The sequence below is a fragment of the Pogoniulus pusillus genome, chromosome 11, assembly GCF_015220805.1.
Source record: "Pogoniulus pusillus isolate bPogPus1 chromosome 11, bPogPus1.pri, whole genome shotgun sequence".
Classification (NCBI taxonomy): domain Eukaryota; kingdom Metazoa; phylum Chordata; class Aves; order Piciformes; family Lybiidae; genus Pogoniulus; species Pogoniulus pusillus.
The window spans coordinates 18,032,289-18,050,630 of record NC_087274.1 but is presented as its reverse complement, the minus strand read 5'-3'; the positions used below and the strand labels follow the sequence as shown (position 1 = coordinate 18,050,630).

Here is an 18,342-nt window from a genome sequence, read left to right as displayed (position 1 = left end):
TTGTCATGGAGACAGGGACGCCGCCGCTGGGGCATGGGCTGGGGTGCGCTGGGCTATACTGGGTATACTGGGGTGTGCTGGGGAGTACCGGGCCGCGCTGGGCGTACCAGGGAGCACCGGCGTGTGCTGGGGTGCACTGGGGGCTGCTGGAGTGCGCTGGGGTGTATTGAGGTGTGTTGAGTGTACTGGAGCGTATTGGGGTGTGCTGGGTGTACTGGGGGGCTCTGGGGTGCATTGGAGTGTTCTGGGGTGTGTTAGGGTGTGTTTGGGTTTGTTGGGGTGTGCTGGGTGTACTGGGGGGTTTGGGGTGTGTTTGAGTGTGCTGGGTGCACTGGGGGGTTCTGGGGTGTGTTTGGGTGTGCTGGGTGCACTGGGTGTTCTGGGATGTATTAGGGTGTGCTGGGTGTGCTGAGTGTTCTGGGATGTATTAGGGTGTGCTGGGTGCACTGGGTGTTCTGGGATGTATTAGGGTGTGCTGGGTGTGCTGAGTGTTCTGGGATGTATTAGGGTGTGCTGGGTGCACTGGGTGTTCTGGGATGTATTAGGGTGTGCTGGGTGTGCTGAGTGTTCTGGGATGTATTAGGGTGTGCTGGGTGTACTGAGTGTTCTGGGATGTATTAGGGTGTGCTGGGTGTGCTGAGTGTTCTGGGATGTATTAGGGTGTGCTGGGTGTGCTGAGTGTTCTGGGATGTATTAGGGTGTGCTGGGTGTGCTGAGTGTTCTGGGATGTATTAGGGTGTGCTGGGTGTACTGAGTGTTCTGGGATGTATTAGGGTGTGCTGGGTGTGCTGAGTGTTCTGGGATGTATTAGGGTGTGCTGGGTGTACTGAGTGTTCTGGGATGTATTAGGGTGTGCTGGGTGTGCTGAGTGTTCTGGGATGTATTAGGGTGTGCTGGGTGTGCTGAGTGTTCTGGGATGTATTAGGGTGTGCTGGGTGTGCTGAGTGTTCTGGGATGTATTAGAGTGTGCTGGGTGCACTGGGTGTTCTGGGATGTATTAGAGTGTGCTGGGTGCACTGGGTGTTCTGGGATGTATTAGGGTGTGCTGGGTGTGCTGAGTGTTCTGGGATGTATTAGGGTGTGCTGGGTGTACTGGGGGGTTCTGGGATGTATTAGGGTGTGCTGGGTGCACTGGGTGTTCTGGGATGTATTAGGGTGTGCTGGGTGTGCTGAATGTTCTGGGATGTATTAGGGTGTGCTGGGTGTACTGGGGAGTTCTGGGGTGTGTTTGGGTGTGCTGGAGATCGGCTGGAGCATGCTGAAGTGTACTAGGATGGGTGCAGCTTCCAAGTTGTGTCTGTCCCCCAGCTCTGGCTGCCATTGCTCTTGCATCTCCCTGCAGAAAATGATCCCCCGTGAGCGAGCAGCCACCTCTCAGTCACGGGGGGACAAGTCCTGGCAGCCCAACGTGGCCACCATCCATGCCGATGTGTCTGGGCTAATGTCCGAGGAGGAGTGGCTCTCCCTGCTGGAGGCTGAGCAGGAGGACAGGGATGTTGGGGACATCCTTGCAGAGCTCTTGGACCGTGTGATGGATGGGTGCCTCAAAGCTGATGTGGTGCAGCAGGTGAGGTACCCACACCCTGCTTTTGGGAGGACCCTGGTGCCTGCAGGTCCCTTGCAGCTCCAGTTCCATCGTGTGGAAGAGGGACAAGGTTACAGGGCACCAACAGCACATGGTGGAAGTCTCAGCACTGGCTCTGCTGGCAGCTTGTGCCCTTCGTGGTGGCCCAGGCACGGGATGCCATCCTACACATTGCCCAGTGGCGTTTCCTGGCACGGGATGAGGGAGATTTGGACCTCAAGGATGAAGATGGCACCTGGCAGGAGGACGAGGAGCCTGAGCCCCTCACCACAGACTCTTGGGCACAGGGCTGTGTTCCCACCCAGCATGCCTGCCTATCTCCAGCTGAAGGAGAGGTGAGAAAGACCCAAACTCACCATGGTCCTGAGTAGCCCCAGAGGACATTTTCTGACCCCTTGGTCTTAGCCAAAATGTCCTCAGGATGCTGCCACACAGACTCTGGCAAGTCCCCCCAACTCTCTGAGGCAGACAGAGGGTCTGTGCTGAGATCCCAGAAGGGCACTTCAGTGCTCCCATTCCACTCTAGTGACTCCCCTTTGCTCTCTCTCTCTCTCACAGGTCTCTGGTGCACAGAACCAGTGCCAGCAGGGAAGACAGGACCCCCTCGTGGTTGCTGAGACTGTGTCACCTCAATGGTCCATTCAGGTCACCAGCACCAGTGCCATCCTCCCTGTGCCAGGGTCACCACGCCCAGAGAGCCTGCCAGACAAAGTGGCCATTGCTCCCTGGTCTCCCAAAGGAAAATCTCCCCATGCTGAGTCCCTGCCATTCCAGCCAGCCAGGCCACTGTCCCCCTGCCCATCCCCAGGGCAGCCAGAGCAGAGATGGTATCCACTGTGGTCACCCCACAGGGATGCTGAGGGCAGCAGCAAGGTGAGGGTAAGCAGCCACATGCCACTGCATCTATCTCCCTCCTGTGCCAGTGTGGCCATGATGCATCCAGGGCCGAAGCAGAAGGTACCCAACACCACTCCAGGGGTCCCCAGATTGGGCTCTCACTGCCGGCCTGAGCGCTGGATCTGGCCACAGGTCGAGGTGCTGGACCCAAAGGCCAAGCCGCTGGCACATCCCTATGGTGCCCGCTGGCACAGCCGGAGTTCAGAGCCGGGCAGCCCGCGGCTGCCGCGGGGCCCGGTCCCCATGCGGAGGACACAGCTCCAGGCTCCCCGTGCGGCATCCCTGCAGCCCACGGGACACCTGCCCAAGCCACTCGGCTCTGCGTGGCTGGCCCCTGGTGTGACCATCAGATGGGGCACCAGTGTGAAGCAGGAGGTTAAAGAGGAGGAGGAGGAGGAGAAGGCAGAAGAGGCCAAACAGGACTTGAGACCCATCCACCCTGCCGTGCCCCTCCCGGCCATCGCTGCCAGGCAGGTCACGGGCGAGGGCAAGGACTGAAGGCAGCATCCCCCACGTCAGCCCGAGAGCTGAGCGGCTCCAGCAGTCCGGGCTGGGTGTGTGGCTGGATGCTGCCCTCACATGGGTGCCCAGGCTGCAGAAGACACTGTCCTCGGCGGGCTCCTCACCCGTGGCCGTCAGCACGTTCCCACTTCGCACAGCACTACCGTGAATGCTGGCACAGGGCTGGGCACTCGTGTGGCACCACGGATCTGCCGGTGAGGCTGGAGCTCGGTGCCTTTTACCAGCTTCGTTAAAGAAATCAGACACAAAATAAAGAGGTTTCTGTCCCTCAGATATGGTCCTGTGCTGAAAACCAGCCTTGTGGCTGTCACACCGTGGCTCTGGCACCAGAACAGGGTCCTCAGCAGGACTGAATGGAGAAGAGTGTGTCCAGCAGGTTGGGAGAGGTTCTCCTCCTCTATTCTGCCCTAGGGGGGGCACATCTGGAGTACTGGATCTAGGTCTGGGTTCTCAAGTCCACGAGAGACAGAGAACTACTGGAGAGAGTCTAACAGAGGGCACAAAGATTCTGAAGGGCACTGGAGCATCTCTGTGAGGAGGAAAGGCTGAGACTCCTTGGGCTGCTTAACCTGGAGAAGAGCAGCTTGAGGGGGGATCTGAGCAATGCTCAGCAAGACCTAAAGGGTGGGGGGCAAGAGGATGAGGCTAGATTCTTTTCAGTGGTGCCCAGTGACAGGACAAAGGGCATTGGGCACAAACTGGAATCCAGGAGATTCCACCTGAACATGACAGTAAAACTGTTTGCTAGGAGGGTGCTGAATCCCTGGCTCAGGCTGCCCAGATAGGTTGTGGAGTCTCCTTCTCTGGAGACTTTCCAGACCCATCTGGATGTATTTCTGTGTGACCTGCCTGAGATGATCCTATTTTGGCAGAGGGGTTGGACTTGATGATTTTCTGAGGTCCATTCCAACCCCTACCATTCTGTGATTCTGTGATTCTGTATCCCATGAATCTGTGATCCCATGTACTTGATTTTCCTCATCAGCATATTGAGGGCTGTCAACTTTAATATCAAAGCTATAGTTAATCAGGCAGAGGTCTCCATGCAGGCAACCTGGCCCTCAAAAGCTGTTTTAGAATTGGGTGTTTATGTCTCTTTAGCCCTACTTCATCAGTGAAGTGGAAGGCTAACAGGTCTATTAGATGTCCTGGTTTGTCCCACCCATCTGCTAGTGAGGGAAGCAAAGGCAGGGGGAGAACAAAGGTGTGGGCGATTATGTCCCCTCCCAAAGTGCTGAGGTACTTGTTGGTGTCCTTGCCCAAACAAAGGTAAGCAAGCCCTGGTTTCAGCTAACATGGTCAGTTTTGCAAATGCCATTCTGATTGGTGAATCTCTGCAGCCAAAAGAGACATTACACTTGGGCCAGTAATGTAAACTGAGCTAAGCTGCAAGCAGTTGAGCTGCCTCTGCCTCTCTGCTCTGCCTCAGTGTGTGCTGTTCTGCTCTGCTCAGACAATGTGCCCTGCCTCACTGCTCTCAGCTTGGACAACGTATTCTGCTCTGCCTCATGTGTCAGACCAGCTGAGCCCTGATGTTTTGGTCATGAAACTACCTGGAAATTTAAGTGCCTCAGGTTTCCCAGGAGAGGGCATTAAGTGCCTCATGACGTGGTGAGAAGTGCCACCGACATTGTGCTCTCTGCACATCTGCAAGCAATCCTGCCTGCACCTCTGCAAACCTCCGTGCCAAGAGGAGTCTGGATGAAGTCAGATCATCTGCCTCTTTCCCAGCACCCTGCTAGAGCCTGGGAAGATCTAGAAGCCTCTCAACGACTGAGCAGTTCCAACACTGCTGCAAAGGAGCCAGGGACTGCCTCGAAATTCCTACTCCACTGCCGTGAGCAGCACAGACTTTCCCCAGGGCTCCAGGCTGCCTGTTTGTAAGTGTGGCAAAGCCATTCTGTGGCTAAACTTTTCCCAATGTTCTGACTGTCCCAGCTGGGTGAATTGTTCATGAGCATCCTTGTGAAGATTCTCCTGACCGAATTAGCACCCAGCTGTAACTGGTTTGTATGGAGTGTGTGGGTGAGGCTTTTTGGAAATGAAATAACTACACATTTTAGAAGCCCTGCCTAGTTAATTGCCCCAACTAAATCAATCAGATTCACCCAAAATGGGGCCATCTTATCTTAGAATCATAGAATGGTTTAGGTTGGAAGTGACTTCAAAGATCATCCAGTTCCAACCCTGCCCATAGGCAGGGACACCTCCCACTAGAACACGTCACTCAAGGTCTCATCTACCCCAGCCTTGAACACCTCCAGGGAGAAGGCATCCACAACCTCCCTGGGCAACCTGTGCCAGTGTTTCACCACACTTACTGTGAAGAGCTTCTTCCTGAGGCTGCCTTCTTCAGCTCGTTGACAGGTCAGTTTTGCACACAAACACCTGCTGACTGGAGAAATGTTGAAAGTGTGGAAAATCAACTTGCCTTTCCTGTTCCCCGATGAGTTAGGTGGCTCTGCCCCTCCCAAGGAACAATCTCAGTGACGGACTTCCTCACGCACTGCTCCTCTTCTGCTCCTGGGGTTCTGGGGAGCAGGAGGGGATCACGCCACACCGGAGCTGCTGGGCTGGGCAAAGGTCCAGCACTGACCTACAGCCCAAGCCAGACTCTGTATCCCAGGCATACCACAGTGCTTGGCCATGGATCTGCTGAGTGCCTGCAGCCACCCGTGCTGGTTCCTGCTCACGCTGCTTCTGGGGCTGCTGCTCTGGCTACAGAGGAGACAACGCTGGGACCCCAGAAAGTGTCCCACTGACCTGAGCGGCAAAACAGTGATCGTTACCGGAGCCAACAGTGGTGAGTGGTGGCAGGGGAGTGCCAGTGCTGTGGCACTTGGTGTGGGGCTGGGGGAGTGCAGGACACAGGTGCAGGGTCCTACCTGGCCATGGGACCTTTGGCAGCCAGAGCCCGGAGTGGTGGCAGGTCTCTGTCCTCTCCGGATGGAGAATGGACTGGTGGCATGCATACAGGTGATGATGGTGCCGTGGAGTGGCCTGCACAGGACATAGGTCTTGCTCCCCCAGCCTCAGGACCACCACCACAGCTTTGATGGTGCCAACGGCTGCAGGAATGATTGGTGGCTGATCCCTAGGCACTCAATATGCACTTCTGGTGACCTGTACCCACAGCCAGGGTGCCATTAGACATCCTCTGCACTGCACTGACTGCTGTACGCAGCCTCCTGTGCTTGGTAGCTGCTCCTTGGAGAGCTGGCATCCTCCAGCCAGGAGCAGCTTGGCCTTGCTGGGCTCTGGGCAGTTGTGCCCCCTGACCAGCTTCTGTGGCTGGACTCTGCCCTGGCCAGGTTAATGACTGACAGCCAAGGTCACTCTTGTGTTGCTGTCAGTGGTCCAACTGTCACCATGGACACCACACTGGAGCTGGAACCTCATGCTGGGAGTGGGGTCACTGCTCCCACCTATGTCTCACTTCAAAGTATGGGGCTGGGACTGGCACAGCTGGGGCAAATGAGACCCACAGGGCTGGAGAAGCTCATACGTCGAGGTGTTCTCTTCCATGTGGGGCACAGGGGTGTTCCAGTGTGTGCCCAGGGAATGGCTCCTCATGTGCTGGGGTCTATGTCCCTTCCAGTGCCCGTTGCTTCCCCACTGCACTGGATGGAGCACAGTGCCAGCGCCATGTTGCTGGGTGGGCTTGGTGGCCTGTGTGGTCCAGGGTGAACCATTGACTGACCTGCAGTGAGATGTTATCACCATCTCCTTCCTGCACCCTACCCTTGTCCTCATCCCCGTCCCCATGCCCACATGGCCACACTATGCCACAGAACCTGGATCAGTTCTCCCACTGGCACCATGTGTTGGGTGGGCACTGGTGTCCTGACACTGGCTGAACTGCCCAGGACAGGGTCTCCCTGTACAGTACTGCCTTGCTCCCAGGGCTGCCGCAGCCCCAGGGACGGGGATGGGTCCCTCACCGTGGGGATCTATCGGGGATGACCTCCGTGTGCCGCAGGGATCGGCAAGTGCGTGGCCATGGAGCTGGCCCGTAGGAACGCCCGCACCATCCTGGCGTGCCGGAGCCAGGAGCGGGGCCAGGCGGCGGTGGAGGAGATACGGGCGGCCACCGGCAACCCCGCGGTGGTGCTGCGGCTGCTGGACACCAGCTCGCTGCGCTCGGTGCGCGCCTTCGCCCGAGCGGTGCTGCGGGAGGAGAAGCGGCTGGACGTGCTGGTCAACAACGCCGGCGTCACCGGTACGCGCCCCGCCCGGGCTCAGGGTCGGGCAGCCCCCAGCCCCTGGCCGGAGTCCAGCTTCTCACCCCTGCCCGGCTCCTTGCCCTCCTGTCCCCCTCGCCCAGGGTTGCCCTTCGCTGTCACGCCGGAGGGCCTAGAGATGACCTTCACCACCAACTACCTGGGGCCGTTCCTGCTCACCAACCTGCTGCTGGGTGAGCACCGGGGGAGCTGCCGGGGGTGCTGCCGCGGCGGCTGCTGAGGACCCCTTCCCCTCACCAGCCTCTGTCCCACGCAGACCTGCTGAAGGCCTCAGCGCCTGCCCGTGTGGTCAACGTCTCGTCTTTCCGGCACAGCGTGGGGACCGCTGACGGTCGGTACCTCACCGGGCAGCAGCGCCCCGGGGGCCACGACGCTGCCTACAACAGCACCAAGCTGATGAACGTCCTCTTCAGCGCCGAGCTGTCGCGGCGGCTGCACGGCACAGGTGGGTGCCGGGCTGAGCTCTGCCATGCCACGCAGTACCCTGATGAGCAGCACCATGCTGTGCTGAGCTATGCCATGCAGTGCTATGGCTATACCACGGCATGCAGTGCCACAATGTGCCTTGCCACGCTGCGCTGAGCCACACCATACGATGCCCAGCAGCACTCTGCTGGGCTGTGCCATACCATGCTACACTATGCCATGCCTGTGGTGCTGTGCCACGTCATACAACACACAGCGTACCTTGCTTAATAGTGTCATGCCACACATGGCCATACCATGCCATGCTGTGCTGCACCATGCCACACAATGCTCAACTCTACCCTGCTAAGCCATGCCATACTGTACCAAGCAGCTGCCAGGCAGGGCTGCATCCCATCCCCCTGACCTCATGCTGCTGTGCCAGGACACAGGTGCTGCACAATGGGGTCAGGGTGAGTCTCAGGCCTGGCAGAACCTCTCTGGAACCTCCACACACCTTGACCAGGGATGATCACATCCCCTGGGGCACCTCTGGTGCTGGGGCATGGTGGAGGCCCTTTTCCAAACCCGGCCTTGGGGCTGGTCCAGGTAGGATGGCATTTAGGTCCCAGAGACCAAGCACTGCCTGTGCCAGGGTCCCTGAGAGTGTGGTGCCAAGAGTGTGGTTGGCAGGGGTGACCAGCAACGTGCTGAGTCCTGGAGTGGTGAGCACCAACATCATGCGTCACTTTGGCTGGGCCATGCGGACCCTCTTCTTCCTCCTCCGCCCCTTCCTAAAGGTGAGGGGCAGTGCCCAGATACCCCATCCCATGCCAGTGGGGTGGGCAGGGGAATGGCAGGCACTCCTCTCTCCACACTTCCTTCACAGTCGCCAGAACAGGGAGCCATCAACACCATTTACTGTGCTGTGGCAGAGGAGGTGTTGGGCATCACAGGCAAGTACTTCAGGAGTGACTGCAGCCTGGCACTGCCCGCCCCAGCTGGCCGTGATGCTGGGCTGGCTCGCAAGCTCTGGGAGGAGTCGGAGAGGCTGACAGGGCTTGGAATCAGACCCCAGCACTGACCCAGCAGTGGCTGTGCCACACCTGGTGCTGCTAGCTGCTGTGCCAGAATCCCTGCAGCTCCCTGGGATGTAAGAATGAATGCCACAAATGGGATGCTGGTGCCATGTAGGTGCTGGGCAGCCTGTGCCAGGGGGCAGGCAGCTGCCCCAGCACCCAAGTGCAGCACAGAGGGCGTCATCCCACTGAAACCAGCCTCCCAGACCCTTCCCCAACAAAAGAGTGGCCACAGAACCCAGCTGTGCCAGGATAGCCACCATGATGGGCACAAATGGTGCCATGGGGCATGACATAACTCATTTATTAAAGAGCTTGGCTACTCCCAAGCAATGTCCAGCTCCAGCTGCTGCATCTGTGCCATCTTCAGAAAGCTGTCATAGTCTCTTCGGGAGATGTTCCAGCAGTGGGACAGGTCCAAGTGGCGCAGGTGGCTGTCGGAGGTCAGCAGGAGCCACACAGTCTGGCTGGACACAGAGCTCTTGGCCAGAGAGAGCTCCTGCAGCTCAAGCAGTGGTGGCCCCGCTGCTGCCAGCACCGTCTCGAACACCGAGTCCAGTGGGAAGGGCACACTGAGCAGGTGAAGAGTCTGGAGGTGTGGAGCGTGGCACAGCAGCGAGGCCAGTGTGGCACACAATGCCAACCTGTGCTGTGCAGGGAAGATGTCAGCAGTGCTGGCCAGGGTCAGGGAGAAGCTGCGGAGCTTGGTGAGGCTGTGGGGCAGCAGGTCGGTGGCCCAGTGTGGAGGGTCCTCTGGGACCTCGAGGTGGAGATTGGTGTCCGGTGTGACATGCAGCTCGGCACTGAAGGTCTGCAGGCTGGGGCAGCTGGCAAATAGGGTAGGCAGCAAGAGCTCATCCTGGCAGCAGAAGCCATGCAGGACCAGGCTCTGCAGGCGAGGGCCCAGTTTCTGCAACAACGGCAGCACCTCTGTCAGCATCCGTCTCTGCTGGCCGCCACAGCCCAAGGTCAGTCGGACCAGGTGGTCCCAGCCCAGCAGTTCCCAGCTGCTTGCCAGGCCTGGGGCGTCCCCTAACCACACACTGGCCTCCTTGGCTCGAGGACAGATGGCATGGATGGTAGCCAGAGCCAGGTCCTCTACCTCCTCGATGTGCTGAAGGGACAGGGTGAGTGGCGGGCCACCAGGGACAGCCCCTCGTTGCTGCGCCAGCTCTGCCAGTGAGGGAAAACCCTCAGTGTCCTCTGTGCCACCAAACTGGCACTCGTGGAAGAGGCAGAGAGCTTCTGGCACTGCACTGTGGGCCAGAAACTCCAAGCGTGGCAGGGCCAGCAGCAGGAAGGCCAGTGCTGGCACCATGTTCTCCACTGGCTCCACGTCGCGGGCCAGCAGGACGCGGAGGTTGGGGCAGCAGAGGGTCTGGGTCAGAGGGTCGTAGGCCAGGTACCGCAGGGCGCGCGGGGACACCTTCTTGCAGCAGGACACATCCAGCTCCTGCAGGCGCCGGCAGCAGGAACCCACAGCTGAGAGCACCTGGACGTTGGCCTGGGTCCCTGCCAGCCTCAGCCGGCACAGCTGTGGCAGACTCTCAGCCAGGTCCACCAGAACGTCTACTGAGAGCCGGCTGCAGCCGTGCAGGTCCAGGGAGCTCAGGTTCTGCCATAGCAGAGAGAGGAGACCTTTAGTAGATGGGGAATGCAGGGGGATCCTGACACCCCTCTGTCCTCCAGCATCCACCTGTGGAGGGTGGGCACTCCCACTCCTGCTCCTCCAGCACCACTGTGGGCGCACACCCCTTGCCCTCCTCACCCAGCCCCAAAGAAGATGGGCAACTCAAATCTCACTCTGCCAGCTCCACAGTGGGTAGGCATCTCCATTCCCACTCCCCTAGACCCCCAGAGGTTGGGCACTCTCATGCAGCAGGGGCACATCTAAGCCCGCTCTCCTCACTCTAGTGTGGGTGGACAGTTCCTTGCTCCAGTCCCCCAGCCCCACCGCAAGGCGCGTGGGCACCCAAACCCCCAGGGTGGGTGGGGACCATGCCCACTGACCTTGCAGCGCATGGTGATGAGCTGGCCAATGGCATTGCTGGCCAGGCTGGGGCATGGCCGCAGGCTGAGCTCCTGCAGGTGTGGCACCAGCAGCAGGTGAAGTGCAGCCCGTGTCAGGCGCCGGCTCTCGCCCAGCAGTTGGATCAGCTCCTGCACCAAGTTGCCAGCTGTGGAGAGACTGAGGGTCAGAGAGAGAGCCCTGGCACCACTCACACATCCTCCTCCTCCTCACAGAAGGGGTCCCTGTCCCCTAGCACTCACCGAGGTCATTAAAGGGGCCCATGACAAAGCGGAACTGGTACTCATCCAGGTAGTTGTCGCTGTAGTCCTTCACCCAGAGGCTCTGCATGTGCTGTGCCAGGCTCTGCAGGCAGAGGCTGCGCAGTGCTGGCACCTCCTTTCTCCTTGGCATCTGGCTGCTGTGGGGGGAAGAGCTCAATGGGGCATGGCACAGCAGGCTGGAGCTGCCCACAGGCCCCTAGGCACCGAGACTTGCCAGGGTCTGAGTTTATTTCAGGTGTACTTTAACCCTTTCTGTCACATCGGTTAAGGAAGTTCTGCCTTTGTGTGTCTGGCCTCGTCTAGCCTGGCTGAGTGTCCACCCAGAGCTCATCTTGGGGTGATTCACTTTCCTTTGGCTCTGGGCATCAGCACAGCAGTTCAATCCCAGTGGAAATCCCACTAGAAAGAGAGGACTCACCAGTACAGTTCACCCTGAACCCACTCGCAGAGCTGAGGAGGGGCTGGGACAAACAAATTATCCCAGCAGCCTGTTGCCAAGAGCTATGCCCTGGACCTCACCACCACACTGGCAGCTGGATGTGGCAGTAGAGAGGAGAGGACAGCATGGGGCTGGGAAGGGAGCAGAGGCTGGGAAGATGGGTAGAAGTGTTAATCACAACGATAACTGGGACCAGCAAGACTTGGGTGATCTCTTTATGGGAGTATCCCTGCAACCAGACAAGAAACAAGTGGCTGTGTCTTGATTAAAGACACCAAATCTCAGGTCCTGGATTTATAAATACTGGTGACAACCCAGTGTGGCCAGGGGTGGGGGGCAGCTAACAGCGACGGGGACAGCTCTGGAAGCCCCAGAAACTTCACAAAGGCAAACACTAAGTTGTGCCAGAGGACGTTTAGGGTGCACACAAGAAACAATTCCTTCCTCCAAAAAACTGCCAAAGTCTGGATCGGGCTGCCCAAGGCAGTGGTGGAGTCCCCGTCCCTGGAGGGGTGTTTAAAGCCATGGAGATGTGGTGCTGAAGGCCATGGGTTAGTGGTCCTGGGTTAACGGTTGGACTCAAGGACCTTGGAACTTCCTTTCAACCTAAACAATTCCACGATTCCATGATCTCTTGTATGGAAGGAATCCCCAGGCAGGTCAGACGCCACGAACCGGGAGAAGCCCCTCAGGGGTGCCGCCTCCAGACACTGAGTGGATGAAAATACGCTGGGCCAACCAGCACAGACCTAGCTGTGGCTAGCAGAGCCCCGATCAGGCCAACTGCCCGGGTCCTAGAAGCTCCGCGGGCAGCGGAGGCTGAGGAGCAGCCCGTCCCTCCCATGCCGCCTAGGGGACCCCCACTCGGACACCGCTCCCCGTTCATTGGGACAGCAACAGGGCGGTGCCAGCCACCTGCCCGGTAGGCCGCTGCCAGCCCGGCAGCACTCACCGACAGCTCCACGTCCCGTCTCCGCTTCCTCCTCCGCCTCAGCTGCACCTCCCCATCGGGGAGGACCCAGCCCCATCGGGGAGGACCCAGCCCCGTGGGCGCCGCCGCCCCCGCCCCGCTGCGTCCCGTCCCGCCGGCAGCAGGGCGTGCCCTGCTCCCAGGCCGCCCCAGCAGCTTCACTGCCATCAGTGCGCATGGCCGCTTCCGGGAGCCCCTTCCGCCCTCCCGACGCCTGCGGGGCTGCCCACGCCAATGCCTGACACCGGTCCGCGCCAGGCGTGCGGCAGCGCGGTGAGGCAGTGCCGCGGGCACTCCGGAGAGCCTAGCGGGGGCCTTGCGGGCGGGGGCCGCTGGTTCCCGAGGGCGGGGACCGGCGCTGAGGAGCGGTCGGGCGGCAGGTACCGGGCGGGGGCGGCCTTGGGTGGGTCCCGGAGTCGGGAGGGGACTTCTTCTGCTTTAGAGAGAGTGTTTTGGGGGAGAAGAATGTGAAATGTCAATGTTGGGATGCGGAGCGTCCCCTTCCCTTCGTAAGGATGTGGGTGGGGTTGTGAGGTGCGGTCGGGAGGTCTCTGCTCCCCCCCCCCCTCCCGTGGGATGTGTAGGGTTGGGGTCGGTGCTGTCCGGGGTCAGTGTTGAGGGACCGCTCATCTTCTCCATGGGTTGGAGTGTGTGTCAGTGCCGATGTACCCTAACACTCGCGGAGAGTTTGGGGGCGAGGGGGTGGGGGGAGCAGTACTGGGAGACCTCCATCTCCTTAGGTTGTCTACCAGGGGAGGGGCAGTGCTGGGGAGCCCCAAGTCCCATGGAGTGTCTGCTGGGGAAGGGAGCAGTGGTGGGTAGTCCCCTCGCAGGAACGTAGCAGGCTTCAGGCTCTGTCCTCCCTCGTGAGGCAGCTCGGAGCCTCCCATCCCATCCAGCTCCTGCAGAGGTAGGAGCAGCTCTGAGCGAGATGTGTGGATGTGCAGGGGACTTGCATATACTAGCAGGTGTTGTGCGCCTGCCTGGGGTCTTGCTGCGGTGCTCACTGTCCTTTGCTGTGCCTGTTGCCTGTGCTGGGATAGAACCTTCCCTCTCCTGCCCTGGATGTCATCAGTGACCACGGTGCTGCTGGAGGCGCTGGGCACCGTCATTTGGTGTGGCACTAGTGGCTGCAGCCCAACTCCAAAGGCATTCGGCAAGAGGAAGCCTTCACCAGTAACAACAGGGGTTACCTCAACCGAGTCCTGAGCTCACTATGGAAATAAGAACTCTATTTGGGGCAGGTATTTCCAGCAACAAGTGTAAAGAGAGGTGGGAGCTGATCTGAGAGGCCAGCATGCTCTGAGGGTTGGCAGAGGCTGTACTCAGGGACACTCGCGTTAAGCTTTGTTTTGGTTAAAAAAGGAAAAGACAACCTTTCCCTCCTGCTGTTTGTAGCTGCAGGTTTTGGGGTTGTTTCCAGTGTAATTCACCTTTTTCCTCAGCGTGGTGCTGGAAGTCTTCTCTCTGTCTGGGACACAGTGAGTGGCTCCCTTGCGTGGGGTGCAGCATCCTGACTCCGTGATGGGCTCGTTTGCCATGAAGGAATCTGTGCCATGGGGAAAATAAACCAAATGGAGTCAGCCTGGGTTGCCTGTGGGAACCTCTCCTCTAGTGCAGTGAGGAGAGAGCTCGTTCTGCAGCTGCAACCCTCAGTGTGAGTTTTAAGTATTCAGTGAGCTGGAGCTTCATTGTGAAACAGGAGAAGGTCTCCTGTCTGAGCAGAGCCTGGTCGTGGTCCCAGCCTTTTCCAGCAGTGTGTGTGAAGGCTCCCATGGTGGGCAGTGAGGAGCTTGTACTGAAAACCTCAGTCCTACCTGTCTGGATGGAATAGCATCATGGAACCTATTCAAGGTGATCATGTCCAACTGTTAACCCAGCACTGCCAAGAAACAGTGGGTCTGAATTTAAAGTTGAGCCAAAAACTTACTAGAATAAGAAGTGAAGATCTGAAAAGTAGCATTTAGAGGGGACCAGAAGCTGTACAGACTGAAAGGATCTGCTTTGGGATTGGAAGTAGTTGAGTTTGGAGGTGGAGTAGGAGTGACTCAGCCATTGGGGAATTGATACTGGGCTGATCTGCAGGTGTTTAGTGGGCAGGAAGAGAACAGGAATTGTTGTGACCTGGTGTTTGATGGAATCCCAGGGCTGGAAGGGACTTTATAAGTCGACAAGCCCAATCCCCAGGTGCATTCCATCTCGTGCAGTCTGGTACAGGTACAGTACGGCTCTGATAGCTGAGTGCTGTCTGCTGGGCACAGGGAGTACCAAACAGAGGCCTCGTTAGTCAGCAGCATAATTGACTGACCGAATTAGCACTGGGCCACGGCCCTTGCTCTGTGCTCCGGGGGCTGTAGGGGGTGTGTCCATGTGTCAAGCCAGTTCTCAGCCCTGCTGCATCCAATCAGCAGCTTGAATCTTTCTAATTGCTTTGGCGTTGAAGGGATTCGATTTCCTCCTCTGCAGGGTGAGGGCCGTGAGCCCCACGTTTGGATCACAGATTGTCCTCGGTGCTCAGCTCAAGTGTGGTGGCTGTGGTGGTGCCTTGCCCTGTGTTGTTGCTATGGCCTTGTGCCCCTCAGGGACAAGAAACTCCTGAAGGGAGACCATCACTAGCACTGCCATTTTTCCACCCCTACTTCCCAGTGCAGCTGTCCCTGGAGGGAACAGCTCTCTGGGGAGATTCTCCAAAGCCTGGTTTGTGAATTGAAGGGCTGTACTGGGTGTTTGCTGTTACATGAGTCTCCTGATGTGTCTTCAGACATGAAATTGAGGCTATTCTGTGCAGCTGAGCTTTCTGAGGGGTGTCTCCTCCAGCCACACCCTGCATCCCTGCCAGACGGGAGCCTCTGTGGACTCCACACCTGTCCTCAACAGATGGAACCTTGCCTTGTGGTTCTGGTGATGGTGAATTGTGGCTAGTTTCAGAGCTCTTGCACAGCATGCACCAAGCAAAACCTGTGTGTGTGTGTGCACTTGCTGCACCCTGCCGTGCTGCAGAGATGAGCACAAAGCAGCCCATTGCTGCTTGTTTTCCCTGTTGGATGACAAAGTCTCCTGGTTCCTTTATGTTTGGCACAAGATTTCCTAAGCAAACCTCACCAGGAAGGGCAGGATGGGCCCTTAGCTGGGAGGTGGATGTTGTGTTTGGGTTTTAATATCCTGTGAAGGTCTGGTGTGTGACCTTGGATTGATTTCTGGCTATTTTTTTTTCTTGCTAAGCATCAAGGCAGTGACAGTGACCCACTTCGTGGGTGCTCTTCCTGAATTAAGCATTCCTAAGCTTCCTTTGGAAGGTCTGAGGGGGAGCAAGGAGCAATTTTAGTTTATTTTTGATAGCAGGAGGCTCTGTGAGGAGCATCTCTGCAAGCCAAGCGAAGGCTCCTCCTTCACAGGGCAGTTGTGTTCTACTAACACACTGCAAAACTTCTGCTTTGCTTCAGCACACTGCGGAAGCTGAGTCCCGGGGGAGGTTTTCCACCCTGTCCTAAAGAGTCTGCAGATTCGTCTTGAAAATACCTGAAGAGTGCAAAGCAGCGAGGCAGAAAATGGGGCTGTAACCCAGCAGGAGCTGTTGCAGCTGAGCACACAGCACCTTGGCTGGATCCTCCCTCTTGGCACGGGAGGAATTCGCTGCTGGGTGATCGATCGATGGATTAATTGGGTTTATGGGTTATAAAGTGCCCGGCAACCCCAGGTGATGCCACCACAGAGTGGTGCAAGGTAATGATACCCCTCACGTCCCTGCCCTCGGAAGGAAAGGGTGGGCTGCTGACTGGGAATTCCATAACAAGAGAAGTTCATTAGGGATGGTAATTGCTCCAAGAAGGAAGTGAAGGTGGTTGAGTCGGTGCTGCAGGGCAGCAGCTGGTTAAATCTCGCAGTTTTGGGTGATCTTGGAGCAATAAAGCAAGAAGGAATAAAGAGTTTCGATTGATCTCTGTGCTGTGCAGTAAAGCCGAGCAGGGCTGTATTTAAATCGGCTTTTCTGGCTGTAATTAACCCGGCGAGGACTGAATGGCACCGGCGTGGCAATGCCTGGGGTTCGGTGGCCACGGAAGGGGCTCGGGGATGAAATAATGAGCGGTGGTTTGATGGAGATGAGCCGAACGTGACTGACCTCCTCCCGCCGCCGGCGAGACGGGGCTGGTCCGCAGCATCTCTTCGGGCTGGTTCCGCGGTTACTGTCCCCTGGCAGTGCTGCTGGCACATGGATTGAGATCCGTGGAGTTTCCCTTTTAAAGCCCCGAGGAAAACGCTTCAGCGCGGGGTAGGGAGCCTGCAGCCGGCGTTGTGCCGCGGTGGCTGCGGCGCTGCGGTGCTGCAGCTGTGTAGGGCGCAGGCTCGCAGCGCCCGCCGGGTCCTAGTGCCATGGATCCATTCTGGCTCGGGAACGAGGTGCTCAGCATGGTGCTGGGATAGGTGATGGTGGCAGTGTCCCCTCCTCCAGTGGCTGCGGGGCTGGCGTTTGGTGGCATCCGATAGCTGATTTGAAATAAGTGAGGCATCTCAATAGCCTTCTCATGGTCCCGAGTGGCAGCGTGGCTGAGCTCCTGCTGTGTCCCGGGTGCTGTGCCAGTCACAGAATCGTTCCTGCACCGAAGGTGTGCAGAGTGAGGCCTGTCCTGTGCCTGGTGAGTGTAGGGACAGTGTGAGGGATGCTCCGTGCCCCACAAAGATCGTGATCTGAATATAAGAGGGGGCACTTTGTGTCAGGGACATGTGAGAAGCATGAAGTTTATGGGACAGTGCTGGTGGGTGTGGGGGTCGCAGTCTAGCTGGAGCAGCCTAGTCCTCTGGAGCTCTGGGCATCCTGGTCCAGGGCTCCAGCACCCTCATGGCAAAGAACTTTCTCCCTACGGAGAACGCCCATCGCCCGTATTCTGTCACTAGGCACCACTGAGAAGAGTCTGGCTGCATCCTCTTGCCCCCACCCCTTTAGCTCTTGCTTGAGGGTTGCCAAGGCCTGGCCCAGGCTGCCCAGGGCAGTGGTGGAGTCCCCATCCCTGCAGGGGTTTCAAAGCTGTGTAGATATGCTGATGAGGGACAGAGTTTGGTGGTGACCTGGCAATGCCGGGTTAAGGGTTGGACTTGATGATCTTAAAGGTCTCTTCCCACCTAAACAATTCCACAATTCTGTCCAGAACTTATAGAATCATAGAATGGTTTAGGTTGGAAGGGACCTCAAGGCTCATCTAGTTCCAACCCTGTGCCACAGGCAGGGACACCTCCCACTAGAACAGGTTGCTCCAGGTCTCATCTAACCTAGTCTTGAATGCCACTTGGGAGGGAGCATCCACAGCCTCCCTGGGCAACCCGTTCCAGTGTTTCACCACCCTCACTGTAATCTCCCCATGCAGTTGCAACCTCAACACCTCTTGATGAGGTTGATTTTTTCCTCTCCAGGTGGTTCCTCACCTTTGTTGTGGTCACTGCAATCCAGTGCAAAACCTACGGCACAAGCAGGCAAAAAATCAGGATGCAGTCCCTGTTTTTTGGGAACAGCCACGGCTGCTGCTGTGCTGGGGATGGTGTCAGGGCATAAAGTTCCAGGCTGCTGGTGGGTGCTGATGTCTCCCAGCCCTGGAGGAGGTGGCTGGACTGGGTGGCTTGCCAAAGCCGGGCTCAGCATTTCACAGGCAGCAATTAACGCTGCAGACGGCTCTGAGAAGAGGGGCTGATGACTTTAATTAGGCTCCTATTCAGATCAACCCGGGGAAGAACAATTATTGATTTAAAAAGTGCCCCTCGTTAACTGTTTGGGCTCCGTGCCTGCAGCTGACCGCGCTGTGGCTGTATGCTCACCTCAGCGGGGGAGCTGAGCATGGGGTGTTGGGGAGAGAACCTGTGTTGGGGTGCATGAAGAAGACTGTGGCCAGCAGGTCGAGGGATGTTCTCTTCTCTCTCTGCTC

At 57.9% G+C, this 18,342-nt stretch overlaps 4 protein-coding genes across 7 annotated transcripts in view; 3 read left to right on the top strand and 1 right to left on the bottom strand.

The window, feature by feature from the left end:
- The first annotated feature begins 15 nt into the window (after window positions 1-15).
- C11H2orf81 (chromosome 11 C2orf81 homolog) lies at window positions 16-3,243 on the top strand. Its single transcript, XM_064151808.1, has 4 exons — window positions 16-43; window positions 1,343-1,567; window positions 1,711-1,920; window positions 2,144-3,243. Exons 2-4 carry the CDS (start codon window positions 1,346-1,348, stop codon window positions 2,978-2,980), a joined length of 1,269 nt encoding a protein of 422 aa, XP_064007878.1. The 5' UTR covers window positions 16-43; window positions 1,343-1,345; the 3' UTR covers window positions 2,981-3,243.
- A 2,079-nt stretch (window positions 3,244-5,322) lies between these two features.
- LOC135179450 (retinol dehydrogenase 13-like) lies at window positions 5,323-9,065 on the top strand. The gene is made up of 7 exons (XM_064151278.1): window positions 5,323-5,371; window positions 5,631-5,807; window positions 6,984-7,223; window positions 7,329-7,418; window positions 7,502-7,690; window positions 8,344-8,450; window positions 8,540-9,065. Exons 2-7 carry the CDS (start codon window positions 5,651-5,653, stop codon window positions 8,732-8,734), a joined length of 978 nt encoding a protein of 325 aa, XP_064007348.1. The 5' UTR covers window positions 5,323-5,371; window positions 5,631-5,650; the 3' UTR covers window positions 8,735-9,065.
- Window positions 8,975-16,762, bottom strand: LOC135179449 (uncharacterized). Of its 4 annotated transcripts, none has more exons than XM_064151273.1 (5): window positions 16,551-16,762; window positions 12,413-13,979; window positions 11,001-11,158; window positions 10,740-10,906; window positions 8,975-10,344 (listed from the first exon to the last, which is right to left on the bottom strand). In XM_064151273.1, the coding sequence occupies exons 3-5, from the start codon at window positions 11,149-11,151 to the stop codon at window positions 9,049-9,051; spliced, it is 1,614 nt and encodes a 537-aa protein (XP_064007343.1). In that variant the 5' UTR covers window positions 11,152-11,158; window positions 12,413-13,979; window positions 16,551-16,762; the 3' UTR covers window positions 8,975-9,048. The 4 variants fall into 4 exon arrangements, with proteins under 4 accessions (XP_064007343.1, XP_064007344.1, XP_064007346.1 ...); XM_064151274.1 differs by having other exon boundaries at window positions 11,001-11,155; XM_064151276.1 differs by having other exon boundaries at window positions 11,001-11,155; window positions 13,864-13,979.
- The window catches only part of DCTN1 (dynactin subunit 1), a 61,723-nt gene continuing 56,089 nt past the window's right edge, over window positions 12,709-18,342 (top strand). Inside the window, exon 1 of the mRNA XM_064151263.1 lies at window positions 12,709-12,810. The gene's annotated coding sequence lies outside the window, so the exon portion shown is untranslated. The remainder of the gene's footprint in view (window positions 12,811-18,342) is intronic.

Excerpts from the sequence above, each read along its gene's own strand:
- C11H2orf81 (XM_064151808.1), top strand. The coding sequence starts at position 1,346 with ATGATCCCCCGTGAGCGAGCAGCCACCTCTCAGTCACGGGGGGACAAG. Across the intron at positions 1,568-1,710 it reads AAGCTGATGTGGTGCAGCAG|CTTGTGCCCTTCGTGGTGGC; the intron begins GTGAGGTACCCA and ends CTCTGCTGGCAG. Across the intron at positions 1,921-2,143 it reads TATCTCCAGCTGAAGGAGAG|GTCTCTGGTGCACAGAACCA; the intron begins GTGAGAAAGACC and ends TCTCTCTCACAG.
- LOC135179450 (XM_064151278.1), top strand. The coding sequence starts at position 5,651 with ATGGATCTGCTGAGTGCCTGCAGCCACCCGTGCTGGTTCCTGCTCACG. Across the intron at positions 5,808-6,983 it reads CGTTACCGGAGCCAACAGTG|GGATCGGCAAGTGCGTGGCC; the intron begins GTGAGTGGTGGC and ends CGTGTGCCGCAG. Across the intron at positions 8,451-8,539 it reads TCCTCCGCCCCTTCCTAAAG|TCGCCAGAACAGGGAGCCAT; the intron begins GTGAGGGGCAGT and ends CTTCCTTCACAG.
- LOC135179449 (XM_064151273.1), bottom strand. The coding sequence starts at position 11,151 with ATGCCAAGGAGAAAGGAGGTGCCAGCACTGCGCAGCCTCTGCCTGCAG. Across the intron at positions 10,907-11,000 it reads GGGCCCCTTTAATGACCTCG|CTGGCAACTTGGTGCAGGAG; the intron begins GTGAGTGCTAGG and ends GTCTCTCCACAG. Across the intron at positions 10,345-10,739 it reads TCATCACCATGCGCTGCAAG|AACCTGAGCTCCCTGGACCT; the intron begins GTCAGTGGGCAT and ends CTGCTATGGCAG.